The sequence below is a fragment of the Dama dama genome, chromosome 5 (assembly GCF_033118175.1).
Source record: "Dama dama isolate Ldn47 chromosome 5, ASM3311817v1, whole genome shotgun sequence".
NCBI classification, from domain to species: domain Eukaryota; kingdom Metazoa; phylum Chordata; class Mammalia; order Artiodactyla; family Cervidae; genus Dama; species Dama dama.
In genome coordinates this window covers 10,809,812-10,824,611 of record NC_083685.1, presented here as the reverse complement: position 1 = coordinate 10,824,611, position 14,800 = coordinate 10,809,812, and the positions used below count along the sequence as shown (strand labels likewise).

The 14,800-nt window shown below is 43.8% G+C and overlaps 2 protein-coding genes and 1 non-coding gene across 3 annotated transcripts; 1 reads left to right on the top strand and 2 right to left on the bottom strand.

The window, feature by feature from the left end:
- Positions 1-6,549: 6,549 nt before the first annotated feature.
- On the bottom strand, positions 6,550-9,315 carry LOC133055501 (disintegrin and metalloproteinase domain-containing protein 1a-like). Its single transcript, XM_061140691.1, has one exon. The coding sequence runs from the start codon at positions 9,313-9,315 to the stop codon at positions 6,550-6,552; it is 2,766 nt and encodes a 921-aa protein (XP_060996674.1).
- A 1,035-nt stretch (positions 9,316-10,350) lies between these two features.
- On the bottom strand, positions 10,351-14,790 carry LOC133056466 (3-hydroxyacyl-CoA dehydrogenase type-2). The gene has a single exon (XM_061141793.1). The coding sequence runs from the start codon at positions 11,575-11,577 to the stop codon at positions 10,792-10,794; it is 786 nt and encodes a 261-aa protein (XP_060997776.1). The 5' UTR covers positions 11,578-14,790; the 3' UTR covers positions 10,351-10,791.
- On the top strand, positions 13,475-13,581 carry LOC133058040 (U6 spliceosomal RNA). The gene has a single exon (XR_009693165.1). It is a non-coding gene; the product is annotated as a U6 spliceosomal RNA (small nuclear RNA).
- Positions 14,791-14,800: the final 10 nt, after the last annotated feature.

Genomic DNA, 14,800 nt, shown 5'->3' with positions numbered 1-14,800 from the left:
AAAAGCAGGAAGTCAAGAGATACCCAGAATAACAGGCTAGTTTTGCCTTGGAATGCAACATGAAGCAGGGTAAAGGCTAACAGAGTTTTGTCAAGAGAACATGTTGGTCATAGCAAACACTCATTTCCAATAACCTGAGATGACTTTACACATGGACATCACCAGATGGTCAATACTGAAATAAGATTGATTGTGTTCTTTGCAGCCAAAGATGGAGAAGCTCTATACAGCCAGCAAAAACAAGACCTGGAGCTGACATGTGGCCCAGACCCTTATTACAAAATTCAGGCTTAAACTGAAGAAAATAAGGAAAACCACTAGTCCATTCAGGTATAACCTAAATCAAATCTGGTTGAAGTGATGAACAGATACAAGGGATTAAATATGGTGGACAGAGTGCCTGGATAACTATGGACAGAGGTTTGTAACATTGTACAGGAGGCAGTGATTAAAATCATCTGCAAGAGAAAGAAATGCAAGAAGGCAAAGTCGTCATCTGAGGAGGCTTTACAAATAGCTGAGGAAAGAAGAAAAATGAAAGACATGGGAGAAAGGGAAAGATATACCCAACTAAATGCAGAATTCCAGAGAACAGCAAGGAGAGATAGGAAAGCCTTCTTCAATGAACAATGCAAAGAAATAGAGGAAAACAATAGAACAGGAAAGAGTAGAGATCTCTTCAAGAAAATTGATGATATCAAGGGAACATCTCATGCAAAGATGGGCATGATAAAGGACAGAAACGATAAAGACCTAACAGAAGCAGAAGAGGTTAAGAAGAGGTGGCAAGAATATGCAGAAGAACTATATTTAAAAGGTCTTAATGACCTGGGTAACCACAATGGTGTGATCACTCACCTAGAGCCAGACATGTGGAGTGAGAAGTCAAGTGGGCCTTAGGAGGCATTGCTATGAACAAAGTTAGTGGATATGGTTGAATTCCAACTTAGCTATTTAAAATCTTAAAAGATGATGCAGTTAAAGTGCTACGCTCAGTTTGGAAAACTCAGCCATAGACACAGGACTGGAAAAGGTCAGTTTTCATTACAGTCCTAAAAGAAGGGCAATGCCAAAGAATGTTCAAACTACTGTACAGTTGCACTCATTTCACTTGCAAGCAAAGTTTACTCAAAGTCCTTTGAGGTAGGATTCATTCAGCAGTACATGAACTGAGAACTTCCAGTAAAAGCTTCCTGGGAAAAATATCAGCAACCTCATATATGCAGATGATACCACTCTAATCTGAGAAAGTGAAGAGCAACTAAACAGCCTCTTGATGAGGATGAAAGAGGAGAGTGAAAAAGCTGGCTTGAAACTCAACATCAAATAAATTAAGATCACAGCATCCAGTCCCATCACTTCATGGCAAATAGAAGGGGAAAAAGTAGGAGCATGACAGATTTTGTTTTCTTGGGCTCCAAACTCACTGCGGATGGTGACCGCAGCCATGAAATTAAAAGACACTTGCTTCTTGGAAGAAAAGCTATGACCAACTTAGCGTCCTAAATAGCAGAGACATCACTTTGTCGACAAAGGTGCATCTAGTCAAAGCTATGGTTTTTCCAGTAGTCATGTATGGATGTGAATGTTGGATCATAAAGAAAGCTGAGCGCCAAAGAATTGATGTTTTCAAATTGTAGTGCTAGAGAACACTCTTTGAGAGTCTTTTGAACTGCAAAGAGATCAAACAAGTCAATTCAGAGGAAATCAGTCCTAAATATCCACTGGAAGGGCTGATGCTGAAGCTGAAGCTCCAATACTTTGGCCACCTGATGCGAAGAACTGACTCATTGGAAAAGACCCTGATGCTGGGAAAGACCGAAGGCAGGAGGAGAAGGGGACGACAGAGGATGAGATGGTTGGATGGCATCGTCAGCTCAATGGACATGAGTTTGAGCAAGCTCCGGGAGTTGGCTGATTGACAAGGAAGCCTGGCATGCTACAGTCCATGGGGTCGCAACTTAGTGACTGAGTAACAACAACAACTGCTCACATAATTTGACCTTTTAAAACAGGGGGTCTTTTTGAGTTGTAAGAGTTCTTAATATTTCATGGGTGCTAACTAATCTCCGTCAGTATATAATTTACAAATATTTTCTCCAATTCTGTGGGCTTTTGCACTTTCTCATTGGTTATCTCTTAGAGTGGAAAATTGGCTCATTTTTTTCTTTGGATTTTTTTCATTCTGTTAAAACATTCAGAATATAAAATTTGCCGTTTTAACCAATTTTAAGTGTACACTTTAGTGGTACTAAGTACTGTCACCTGTTCTGCTACATTCAGTTCAGTTCAGTCGTTCAGTTGTGTCCGACTCTTTGAGACCCCATGAACCACAGCACGCCAGGCCTCCCTGTCCATCACCAACTCCAGGAGTCAACCCAAACCCATGTCCATTGAGTCGGTGATGCCATGCAACCATCTCATCCTCTGTCATCCCCTTCTCCTCCTGCCCTCAATCTTTCCCAGCATCAGGGTCTTTTCCAATGAGTCAGGTCTTCACATCAGGTGGCCAAAGTATTGGAGTTTCAGCTTCAACATCAGTCCTACCAATGAACACCCAGGACTGATCTCCTTTAGGATGAACTGGTTGGATCTCCTTGCAGTTCAAGGGACTCTTAAGAGTCTTCTCCAACACCACAGTTCAAAAGCATCAATTCTTACCACTGTCCATCTCCAGGACTCTTTTCATTATGTAAAAAGGAAACTGTACTCATTAAAGTATAGATCCTCATTATCTTTTTCCCTTAGCCCCTAGGAACCTCTGTCCTACTTTCTGTCTGTATGATTTTACTACACAAATACATCATTTAAGTGGAATCTTACAGTATTTGTCTTCTTGTGACAAGCTTATTTGACTTAGCATAATATCCTCAAGACCCATCCATGTTGTGGCAGTTTACAGAATTTCCTCTCTTTTTTATGGGTGAATAATATTCCATTGTATGTATAGCCCACCTTTTGCTTCTCCAGTCACCCCTCCGTGGGCACTCAGGTTGCTTCCACCTTTTAGCTGTTGTGAATAATGCTGCTTTGAACATTACATGTATGGACATATAAATCTCTCTTTGGAATCCTGCTTTCCATTCTTCTGGGCTTATACCTAGAAGTGAACTTGCTGGATCACATGGTCATTCTATTTTTAATATCTTTCAGGAGCTACCGTACCATTCCACAGCAGTTCCAGCATTTTACCTTCCCACCAGTAGGGCCCAAGTGTTCCAGTTTTCTCCACCTCCTCTCCAACACTTGTTCTTTTCTGCTTTCTTTTGTTTTTGTAGTGGTCATGGTAATGGATATGAGGTGGTATCTCACTGTAGTTTAGATTGACATTTCCCTAAGGATGAGTGACACTGAGCATCTTTTCATATGCAAAAGGTCATTTGTGTATCTTCTTTGGAGAAATTTCCATTTGAGTCCTTTGCCCATGTTTTGAATCAGGCTGTTTGGTTTTTTGTTGTCGAGTTTTAGGAGTTTTTGCTATATATTTTAGATAGTAGTTTCTTATCAGATAATATGATTCGCAACTATCTCTCTCATTCTGTGGGTGGCCTTTTCACTCTGTGAATATATAGTAATTTTGGATGCACAAAATTTAAATATTTTCCTAAAGTCCATTTTGTCTGTTTTTCTTCAGTTGCCTGTGTTTTTGGTGTCATAGCTGAGAAACCTTTGCCAAATCCAATGCTGTGAAACTTTTGCCTTAGGCTTTCTCCTGTGAGGTTTACAGGAATACAAGTTTCCTGAATGGGGATTCTCCAGGGACCTGCCAGACACGCAGCTTAGTAGTGATGCTATGGGTAGGCTTTTGAGGGAGCTCCAAACTGTTGTGTCCATTCTACCAGGCTGCCTGTTTTCACAGCCATTGTAGTTGAGATGATGCAGTTGAGTTGTACTTGAGATGACTCGTGGGGACCTGAGGAGAAGACTCTGGGAGTAGGGTAGTTAAAAGTTCACACACCTTGCTGCTCTCACCAAGATTCAGCTATTTTGTTGTTCTATGACTTAGACAGTTTCCACACTTGCAAAAAAGTTGATGTTGACTGTTTTTGCCAGTGTTACCACTGCTTTTATGGAGGAGGAAGCTTCTGTAGACCCTTATTTTGACCTTTGGGAAGTGCTTCCCATTTTCCCTCTTCATTTCATAATGTTAGGTAGTTAGAATAGGGAAAAGGAGTCCAAAATGGCGGTGGCTAAAAGACAAGGAAGGGAAACACCCTCGAAAATAGAGCAGAGGAAGGTCAAAGGAAGGTGTGAGGACTTCAGGTAGAACAGCGCTCCTGCCTAAGCCCAATTTGCATAGGACAGGCCCAGGGGGGAGAAAAAAACATATAAAAAGAGGAGCCAAAGCCCTCTTCTCTCTCTGTCTCTCTCCCCCCCACAACCCCCCCACCGCGCCCCCCCCCGCCCCCCGCACGATGGGGTGCTCTTCTTTTCGCATCTTTGGATCAACGTGCCCTCACGCCTCGAAGATGGATTTTCCTGCTATTATCTAAATAAATAGAGCTGTAACACTGAGCTGTAACACTGATTTATTTAAGAGCTATTTAAGAGCTATAACACCGTCTGTCCTCCGAGAGCTGCGACCCACCAAGGGGGCTTTAATGTCCGTCACTCCAAATTTTGTTGTGATGAGACAAAGAACCGAGGAGCTTACATTCGCCTGACAAATATGAAGCCAGATGAATGCAGTGTTAATGTAAAGCCTCTTTAGTTCCACAATAGTGTTTAAGTTTACTTAGTGCTTTTGTGTGCCACTGTGGTTCATTCCTACTCCTGTCTTTCTCTGTGTAGATCTGTCACAATTTAACGTCCATTGTATTATCTGTGAATACAACGTGGAATTCTTTTGGAATACTGTGAAATGTGCTTCTGTGTCCATTATTTAGTAAGAGGATGCAGATGTCAGGATATTCAGTATATGCTATTTCAAAGTGGCATGCCAGTTTACATTTGTAAAGCAGTTGATGAGAGTTTCCACTGTCCTACAGTAATACTTGGAATTTTCCTTCTTCTGTAATCAGTCTTGTGAGTGTATAGTGATATCTCCCTGCGGCTAGATAGTCTGCATTTCTCTGAATACTAAAGAGGATGAACACCTTCACAAATGGTTTCAGGCCCATCTTTTGTATTTTGACTCCACTGGAATAAGCTTTCACCCCCATGCATCCACCCAAACTGCCAGCTCCAGGATGTCAGTGGATAAACAACTCTCCATTGTCAAATCAAATGATCAACACTGGGCCCTCAGGCTATGGACCTAGCAGCAGCATTTAAAAAATAATGGGTATATATGAGGCCCCAGGTTCGATCCTGGCATCTCCGCTAAAAAAAAAAAGTAATAATGGGTGTGTTGTGACTTGCTTTTTAAAAGAATCACTCTGTCTGCTGGGTGGAAAGTAGACTATTGTGGGAGCAGAGAGATCAGATAAATTCTTCTGCACTTGTCTAGGAGGGAGTGATGGTGATACAGGTTCCACTCCTTACCACCTCTAGAACAGAACCCCCCGGCCTCTGTTTCTTCATGCACAAGATGGAGGTCTCATATTGTGCATGGGAGGATTACATTAAGGATGAGTGTAGAGTGTCGAGCACAGTGTCAGTGATGTTATATGTGCCTGGGGGCACCGCTCAGGGGTGGAGCGTTTGACCGCACACAGCGTCTTGTGTGGAGTTGGTGAGGTTATATGTGCTTTGTGCTCTACCTCCCTCCAAAGCTCTGTTTCTTTAGACTGTCAGTCAACAATATATTAACTTAAAAATCAGAAATAAATATAAGTAGAAAAAAGGGAATAATTGATAATTTCAACTGAACTCCACACTAGACAAGGTTGTCTCTTGCCTAAGTGCTCTCCTTCCCTCATGCACCACCCCCATGCATCCAAGGTGATCAGACCACCCTGGATCAGATGTAGCCCCTTCCAAGATAGTCCCAAAATAAAGAAGCCCCAAGGACTAGGCACTATGGAGTCTGAAGTGATGCTTCTTAAAATAGCTTTTTATTTACTTAAAATCATTTTCTATTCATGAATAGTAATTTTTGAGGCAAATTAGATTACTGAACAGATAACATTCTTTAAATAATACGTATGAGTGGGATGAATGATCCTGTGATAATCTTAGGTGCAAATAATACTTTATATCAAACAATGCAGATAGAAGATAGTATGCCCTGAAAAGTAATTTCAGATCAGAAATTGGCCCAACTAAAAGATGACATTGATAAGTATGATTCATGAGAAGAACTTACATAAAATTGTTTCATGAAATGGAAAGAAAGCAAAAGTGTAGAATATTTTACATACGAGTTCACATATGAATATATAATCAAATTAATAAAACAAATACTGAAAGCATTGTCGTCCTGTTCCTATGTTGGTGTGCTTCTGTAGACTGTCCCTGTCAGAGTTACAGGGTCCATCAATTCTCACTTCACCTTTGCTTCTGTGAGTGCCTTATTCCCACCTAGTGCTTGAAGATAGTTGAGATGTTTGAATTCTTCCTCCAGTATACTTCTGCCTTTGGTTATGCTTGTCCTTCACCTGCTGCCTCTTATGCTGCTGGCTGTTCTGGGGGTGGGGCCTCCGGTGGGGGTGCCGCCGGCGGGGGGGCCTCCGGTGGGGGTGCCGCCGGCGGGGGGGCCTCCGGTGGGGGTGCCGCCGGCGGGGGGGCCTCCGGTGGGGGTGCCTCCGGTGGGGGTGCCTCCGGCGGGGGGGCCTCCGGTGGGGGTCCTGCTGTTGGGGGTACCTCCGGCGGCGGGCCCTCCGGAGGGGGAGGGGGTGCCTCTGGTGGGGGGCCTCCCTCTGGTGGGGGGCCTCCCTCTGGTGGGGGGCCCTCCTCTGACTCCTCTAGTAGCCCCATTGGGAGGAGTTCCGCTATGAATCCCTCACTACTGCTCTCCTCTGTCCCCTCCTCTGAGGCCTGTTCTGGGGTCTCTACTGACTCAATTCCAGCCTTGAGGCTAATAAATAATAATATAATTAGCAAAAACACCAAAAGTATCGCAGGGACTATGTAAATAATGTTGCCAGGATAGTCACCCTCAGTCGAACGTGTCATAGGAGTTTCACTTTCACCTTCACTAGAAAGTCGAATTGATACACTAGGAGGACCACTGTCTACACTACCACCTTCTCCTGGATCTTTGCAGTCAGGGGGAGCATAGCCATCCTCACAATGGCAATGCCTAAAATTGTTGCAAACTCCTTTCCCGTTACACAATTCTGTTGTTTCACAGTTGTAACCAAGTGAGGTGTAATCAGTACACAAGTGATTCATGCAGACTTTGTGTGGGGCGCAGAGAGTGCCACTATGCGCATCTCCATCATCAGGGATATCAGCAGTGTCATAGGCATCCATGCTCCAGCACCAGTCATCTCTGTGAGCGACCTGGATCAGTGTATGATTGGGTTTGAGTTGTGGTATCTGTCTAACATTTGTACATACGAGTTTTCCACAAAATATGTTATCATCTGCACACTTCAGATATGTTAACCTCGGTGAGCTGGTGGTACCACAGTTTCCAAACCGGTCCCCTCTTGTGTTCATTGAAACGTAACAGTTTTCTGGGGCAGACCTTGCAGGGGACCCATATATATCCATGCATTGATTGTCAGGGTTCTTACACCGACCTCCAGCACAGTAGTGAATTCTATCACACATTGTACCATCAAGCTTATAGCTGTCTCTGGGACATTCTCCCGAGGAACCATTACAATACTCTGGGAGGTCACACTCTCCCAAAGCAGCACGGCACATGAATCCCTTGTATCTCAGGCGACATTTATCACAGCAGAGTCCATCACTACACTCTGCCTGCTCTCTCAGCCTACATCTGGTGTCACAGCATGGGTGCGTTTCACACTTAGGACCACAGTCACACTGCTCATCTCCTTCTACAATGCCATCTCCACAGTTCGAATCCCTCCGTAAGCGGCCTTTGTGCCCAGGCTTGTTAAACAGGCAGGCCCCCTTGTGTTCCCAGAGGAACTGGTGGAAGGAGTCAGAGCTGCAGTTGCTGAAGCCACTTTCTTTAGTGATGTTTTCACGCATGAGGCAGAAGGGCCTATCTTTACAAATGCAGGCCGAATGGTCGTGCCGAATACCCAAGTTGTGTCCAAGCTCGTGGACCATGAGTGCTGCAAACAGGAGGACATCCTCGTGGTGGAAGGATTCCACGGCTGCTGCAAAATCACTTGAGCAGGCACCACCGAGAAATGCCTGCCCCATACCCTCTTTAGGATGCTGTCCCACGATCATGTGGGCAACATCATGCTTCACACGATGGAAGAGCTTCTCTTGTCTCCAGCTGTTGAAATTCCTGAGTGCAACTTGCAGGTCCATGGGGACCTCTGTGAGGTCCCCCTCAGTCCAAATCTCCATTCCAGCCAGCACCACCTCTGTGTTTATTCCCCTTGTGAAGCTGTTGGCCAGAGCTATGATGTCCATTACTCTCTGGACTGTCTGATTGACGTCACAGCCCCACATTTGGAACCGCTGGTTGTTGACCACGACAAACATCTCCACGTACTTGGTACGTGACCACAAGTCGGATGGCACCTGCAAGCTGTGAGGCCTGGCCCTCTGTGGTTGCTGGCTGGTGGACACCACTTGGCTGTCCTTGGACGTGACGCTACAGGAGACTTGAGCTTCGTGGCCCATGGCATACAACACGTGCTCAAACCGTTTGGAAGAGAGCACGGGCTCAACACCATAGGATTTGTCCTCCTTAATCAGGAGGCCTCTGAGGCCTGAACAGGTGTTGACAGAAACAAAAGAACCTGGGACTCCTTCTATGTAGCCTTCGTAGTGACAGTCCTGCGAGATGAGAGGCATCTCTCGCCCCAGGATGCCATTGTGGTAGCTGAAGACCGGGAAGTTATCCACAAAATAGTCTCTCTTCACTGTCAGGTGAATCAGCTGCCTCTGGCCCTGCATAAATAGCATATAGGAGAGCTTTTCCACTTGGTCTTCCCTTGCTTCCACTGTCAGACTCTTGGGAATGACTATTTCATAGGAAGAGTGATATAGTGAGCCCAGGTCACAGTACAGGCTTGGCAGAGAAATCAGTACCAAGAACAACAGGATCCCCAACCTGGCACGTGAAAGTCCTTGTACCAGGGCCCGCCTCAAGCCCTTCATCTGAGGCGCCCAAGTGTGAAGCACTCGGATAGCCTCAGACATAGCCACCTGCCTTTTCGGTAGAGAAGGCAGTATAGAGGCAGAGTCTCTCACAGACGCTGCCACTGACGTGGCCCTGGAGAGTCGGTTGATGATGCAGGGCTTGTGTCCAGCAGCAGCAGCTGCTCTCCCTGGCATGCTGAGCCTGGGAAATTCAGCTATTAGCCCCAGATCTATGCTGGCTCCCTTATGGGTGGGTGCTGCCCGACTCTTGAGTCATACAGACCTTGGGGCTGTGTTTGTGTTGTTTCTCTCTTGGTCTTCAGTGGTTTCCTTACTATATGACCTCCTTCCAACAGCAACAGTCTTAATGCTCCGTGGCTGTTTCCTCTGCCCAAGTGGACGGCCTCTAATGATTTCAAGTCAGTACTTTTACTCAGGCAAATTATCCTTGTCCTCAGCCCAGTCCACACTACTCCTGATATCCGTTAATCTGCTCATTCTTTGAAACCCAACATTCTGGCAGGGGGCCAGGGGGGAGGGGATGGGGATTCTTTGGGGATCCCAGAGTAGGATGATGTTCTTTGTTGCCCACTGCCTCTTTTCCTAGTATCTGTAGTACTGAGGGTATTGTTTCTCAGTCCAGTCCTTCTTTCTCAGGGTCTGGTTTTTTGTTTAAACTTCTACATGGGTGCAGAAATCCTCCCTCATTCACTTTTGTTCATGACAGATGAGTTTAGACATTTTATATCTGCATATAAACATAATTTTCCTCCAATAAGAAGTATTCTGAATGTATAGACATACTGTTAAATGAAAGAAGTTCAGTTTCCCTATGGAGACTAACAAGTGATTAGGATCAAAGTTCAATTTCTCCCAACATAAAAACAAACTCTGGAGTAAAACTAAACTCTGAATAACCAGGTTATGTAGTTACCATTTCATCAAGAAAATAAAAATCCACTGTATAAGAATTTTTAAAGACCTCTTTGCTTTTGTAACTAAAACTGAACCATGTCTATGAAAGTCTTTCAATTTGATTTTGATGTTGATGTTATATTTAGTAGTATAGATTTAAAAGGAAAAAAGGGGAAGAAAAGCTTTATCCACGTCCCTTGCCCAGTTATTCTTTTTTGCATCCTAATATCAACTAAAGTAAGACTCTACATCTTTTATCTTGCATTAAAATAATTTTATATTAAGTCAAATATTTACAGTATAAAACCTTCAAAATAAGGGTTAGGAGTGTAAGTACTGCACAAAAATGGAGAGATGCACTATATAATTCAAAAAAGAATCATACAGAAGATTTCAGATATAAGCATGAGCACATCAACTCATTAACCCTTTCCAATTAATGTTTAATTCCTAACACAGACAAGGAAATTTATCCACATCTAGCAAGGAAATTAATACCATCATATCACCCATTAAAAATTTACAGCAAAAATTGTGAAATGATTCCTAGGTGTATTTCCCTTCTCCTTGTATTTTATATAAGAAAAAAGCCTCTTTTTTTTTTTTTTCCTGTGAGAAACAGAGACTTTATTAGGCACACAGGGTGACTGATAGACAGAGGTTACAAAATGGCTACTGGGCTTCCTTCCAAGCTGGAGTAGAGCACTCCAGGAGGGGGAGGGACAGAGGAACCTTTGTTCTCTCTGCCTTCCCCCTTCAAGGCTGCATGCGGATGGCCCCATCCAGCCGGATGACTTCTCCATTGAGGAATGAGTTCTCGATGATGGCCTGTACCAGATGAGCATACTCAGCAGGGTCACCAAGTCGGTTGGGGAAGGGCACCTGGCTGGCCAGGAAGTTGCGCACTTTATCTGGGAGGGTGGTCAACAGCGGGGTGCCAAATAGGCCTGGAGCAATGGTCATCACCCGGATACCCATGGGAGCCAGATCCCGAGCAATGGGCAGTGTCATCCCCACTATGCCCCCCTTGGAAGCAGAGTATGCAGCTTGTCCAACCTGGCCCTCAAAGGCAGCTACGCTGGCCGTGTTGATGATGACCCCACGTTGGCCTCCCTGGTCTGGTTCATTCTGGCCCATCTCACCAGCCACCAGGCGGATCACATTGAAGGTGCCTATGAGATTCACATTGATAACTCGCTGAAAGTCCTCCAAGGTATGGGCCTGGCTCTTCTTTAAGTTATATGTCTTGCTGGCCACTGCAATGCCTGCACAGTTGACTGCCACATCCACACGGCCAAACTTTTCTCTTGCTAGAGTCAGAGCTGCTTGCACATCCTTCTCTGAGGTCACGTCAGCTGGGGCAAAGGCGCAGCTCTTCCCTAACTTCTTGGCCTGGGCCTCCCCATCTGAGTTGGGCAGGTCCAAAAGTACAGCAGTGGCCCCCTGCCTCACCAGTCGCTCCGCTGTGGCCAAGCCTAGGCCTGAGGCTCCGCCGGTTATTAAGGCAACCAGACCCTTCACGCTTCGACATGCAGCTGCCATCTTGCTCAGGCCTCTCTGCAGGCTGGACTCAAAAAGCCTCTTAAAATTATGTAACTTGGAAACTATCACAGATTTTAGATGTTCCCCTGTTCTTAACCAGACAGGACAAATTTGATAAAATCATTTTGTGGGACAAAAGAATCAAATCAATAATGAAAGACCACTTCTACTTTTTAAATAAATAAAAATATAATTAAAATTAAATATCCAGTTTTGCAATTCTCAAATTGAAACACATTTTTGTCAACACACATGTATGCAAGTATTCACACACAGGATCTGATTTAAATCATTTGACTTCAACCAATAATTTCTTCAACTTATCTATCTCAAATGAATACAAAAACAGAAGTCTTTTTTAAAAAGCATTTCCTCCTATCTGCATGTTTCAGACAATTAACTTCTGACAAGTGTTTCCTAGCTTATAAAATACATTAGCCAGAAAAATACAAATGTTGTTCCGCATCAAATAAATAATTGTGGTAAAATCTAAAGGTATTTGAGCGATAAGTAATGGTTATATAGTAAGCAGAGGGTTGGCAAATCATGTAGGAAAACTGAAGACTCTAAACTCCTGCCTATGAGAACTGTTCTTAGAATGTGAACTTTCTGCAGATACAGGCATTAGAGGGACAGGTCAGAAGAGACAAGGATGGTTTTGTTTCACTTCCAGTACATGTTAATTTTGCTTTATTAGCAAACCTGACTGGTAAAGTTAAAGCAGAATTTGCTACTGGCCTACAGACAAACTCCATAAACAAAACCCCACTTTAAAGACCAAACAGTGCTGAGTCTTGGAAGCTCCGGTTTTGCCATGGAGCTCTGTGTCAGGTAGGACCCACTTTTAAACATCCTCCAAAGTATTCTATGAACTTCTCTGGTGGCTCAGACGGTAAAAGCATCTGCCTACAATGCGGGAGACCTGGGTTCAATCCCTGGGTTGGGAACATCCCCCTGGAGAAGGAAATGGCAATCCACTCCAGTACTCTTGCCTAGAAAATCCCATGGACCAACGGAGGAGCCTGGTAGGCTACAGTCCATTGAGTTGCAAAAAGTTGGACACGACTTAGCCACTTCACTTTCAGGGTATTCTAAAACTTTGAGCATGAACCTGTCTGGACACTCTACTCATTTGGGGGGCCAGTTTAATTCAGCGTAAAGAAACATGAGCAACCTCTGCTCAGAGTAAAAGGAAGCATCTTTTGGCTGCCCTTTTAGATCATACCTAAAATTCACCACATAGAGAAATCATCCTGAGCCTTTAGAAGACACCCAAATAACAAATTTGAGTTAATAGTAGACTAGTTCCTCTGCTAGAAGGTTCCTCTGAAGAAAAAGAAGAGTAACAAAGTTAGTTACTGCCTTCCTCGCCCCAGGGAATACTGAAGTGAAAGTGAAAGTCACTTAGTTCTGTCCAACTCTTTGCAACCCCATGGACTATACAGTCCATGGAATTCTCCAGGTCAGAATACTGGAGTTGGGGTAGCCTTTCCCTTCTCCAGGGGTTCGTCCCAACCCAGGGATCGAACCTAGGGTCTCCCACATTGCAGGCAGATTCTTTACAAGCTGAGCCACAAGAGAAACCCGCAAATACTGAACCTCTGCAATAAAATAAGAAACATAACAGGGATTCAGTTGTTCCAGAAACAAGTGCAGTTTTTCCTGATTGCAAAAAGTGATTTATAAGACTGCATTTCACTGAAAAACAGAATAATTCAACTTTTAATTCAACTCTCACCTAAGTTTTCTGGTTTGTTTTTCTCTGCTGCCTGTTAGATTTTGCCATGTTTAAAAGTATTGAATTCTCCTTACAGGGTATCCATTTATAAGTTATCAGTCACCTGAGATTAGTGAGTCTTAACTCAAAAAACGCCTTGAATTAAAAATTATCCAAAGTGTGCTCGCTTCGGCAGCACATATACTAAAATTGGAACGATACAGAGAAGATTAGTATGGCCCCTGCGCAAGGATGACACGCAGGTTCGTGAAGTGTTCCATATTTTTAAAAAAAGAAAAAAAAAAAGAGAAAAAAAAAAAATTATCCAAAGTATGAGGGAACCAATGTATACAGTAATTACTAAGAGATACATTGTTTTTATCATGTATTACTACACTCATTCACACACATACGGGGTATACTAACCAAATGTCATCCTGAAGACATACTTAGCAAAGTGGAAGAGTTAGAAAGTGAGCTCTGTGGGGTTGATTTTGATTGAAGATAATGGGATGGGATGAAACAGTAACTGAGCCTACCGAGCCTTTCCTTCTCTGTGAGTTGGAGTTTGCCTATTAGCTCTCCCGTTTACCAACACCGAACCACCAACCAAGAACTACTAAAATAAATAAATAAAAACGGTTTGTTATGGAAGCCCATTGCACAACAGCAGAGTAGAAAAGCACTGAGCCTTGTTTCTATTCAAGTATCTGATCTCTTGGCCAGAACCATGCTTCCTAAAAATGAAGAGTGCTAAATAAAATACATGCAGTCCAGGGGATGCCAACATGAAACCCAAGCAGAAACGTTAGAGAAAAAAAGGTAGCTTTAAGACAAAAAACCTGGACCATCTTAGATGCTAACCCGATTATTGTTGTTCAGTCACTAAGTCATGTCCAACTCTTTGTGACCCCCATGGACTGCAGCACACTAGACCTCCTTGTCCCTCACTATCCCTCAGAGTTTACCCAAGTTCATGTCCATTGAGCCGGTGATGCTATCCAAGCATCTCATCCTTTGCCACCTTCTTCTCCTTTTGCCTCAATCTTTCCCAGTATCAGGGTCTCTTCCAGTGAGTCCGCTCTTCGCATCAGGTGGCCAAAGTATTAGAGCTTCAGCTTCAGCATCAGTCCTTCCAATGAATATCCATTAGTCCAGTTTTTATGATATGTAACTTTCTCAGAAAAATCATTCCATAAAAGGAGTCAGAAGAACAGGAAAAGGAAGTAAGAAGCAATGGAGCTGGTGAGGGCTTCAGGAAATGGGGAGGACAAGGTAGGACCTCGAAGGGAGTGGCAGGGCTGAAGATCTGGTTAAACATTAAAAGAATAAACTCAATAGAGAATCCTATTAAAGAAATACACCAATACCTTTGAGCAAATGTGACAATAAAGAAATGGGACCACTTTTCCCTAGGGAATTAGGGACCAGAGAAATGAGGACTCAGCTCCCTGCCTCTTCCATCACAGGAGTCAGCGCCCTCTGAGTTCCATCAGGCAGTCTGCA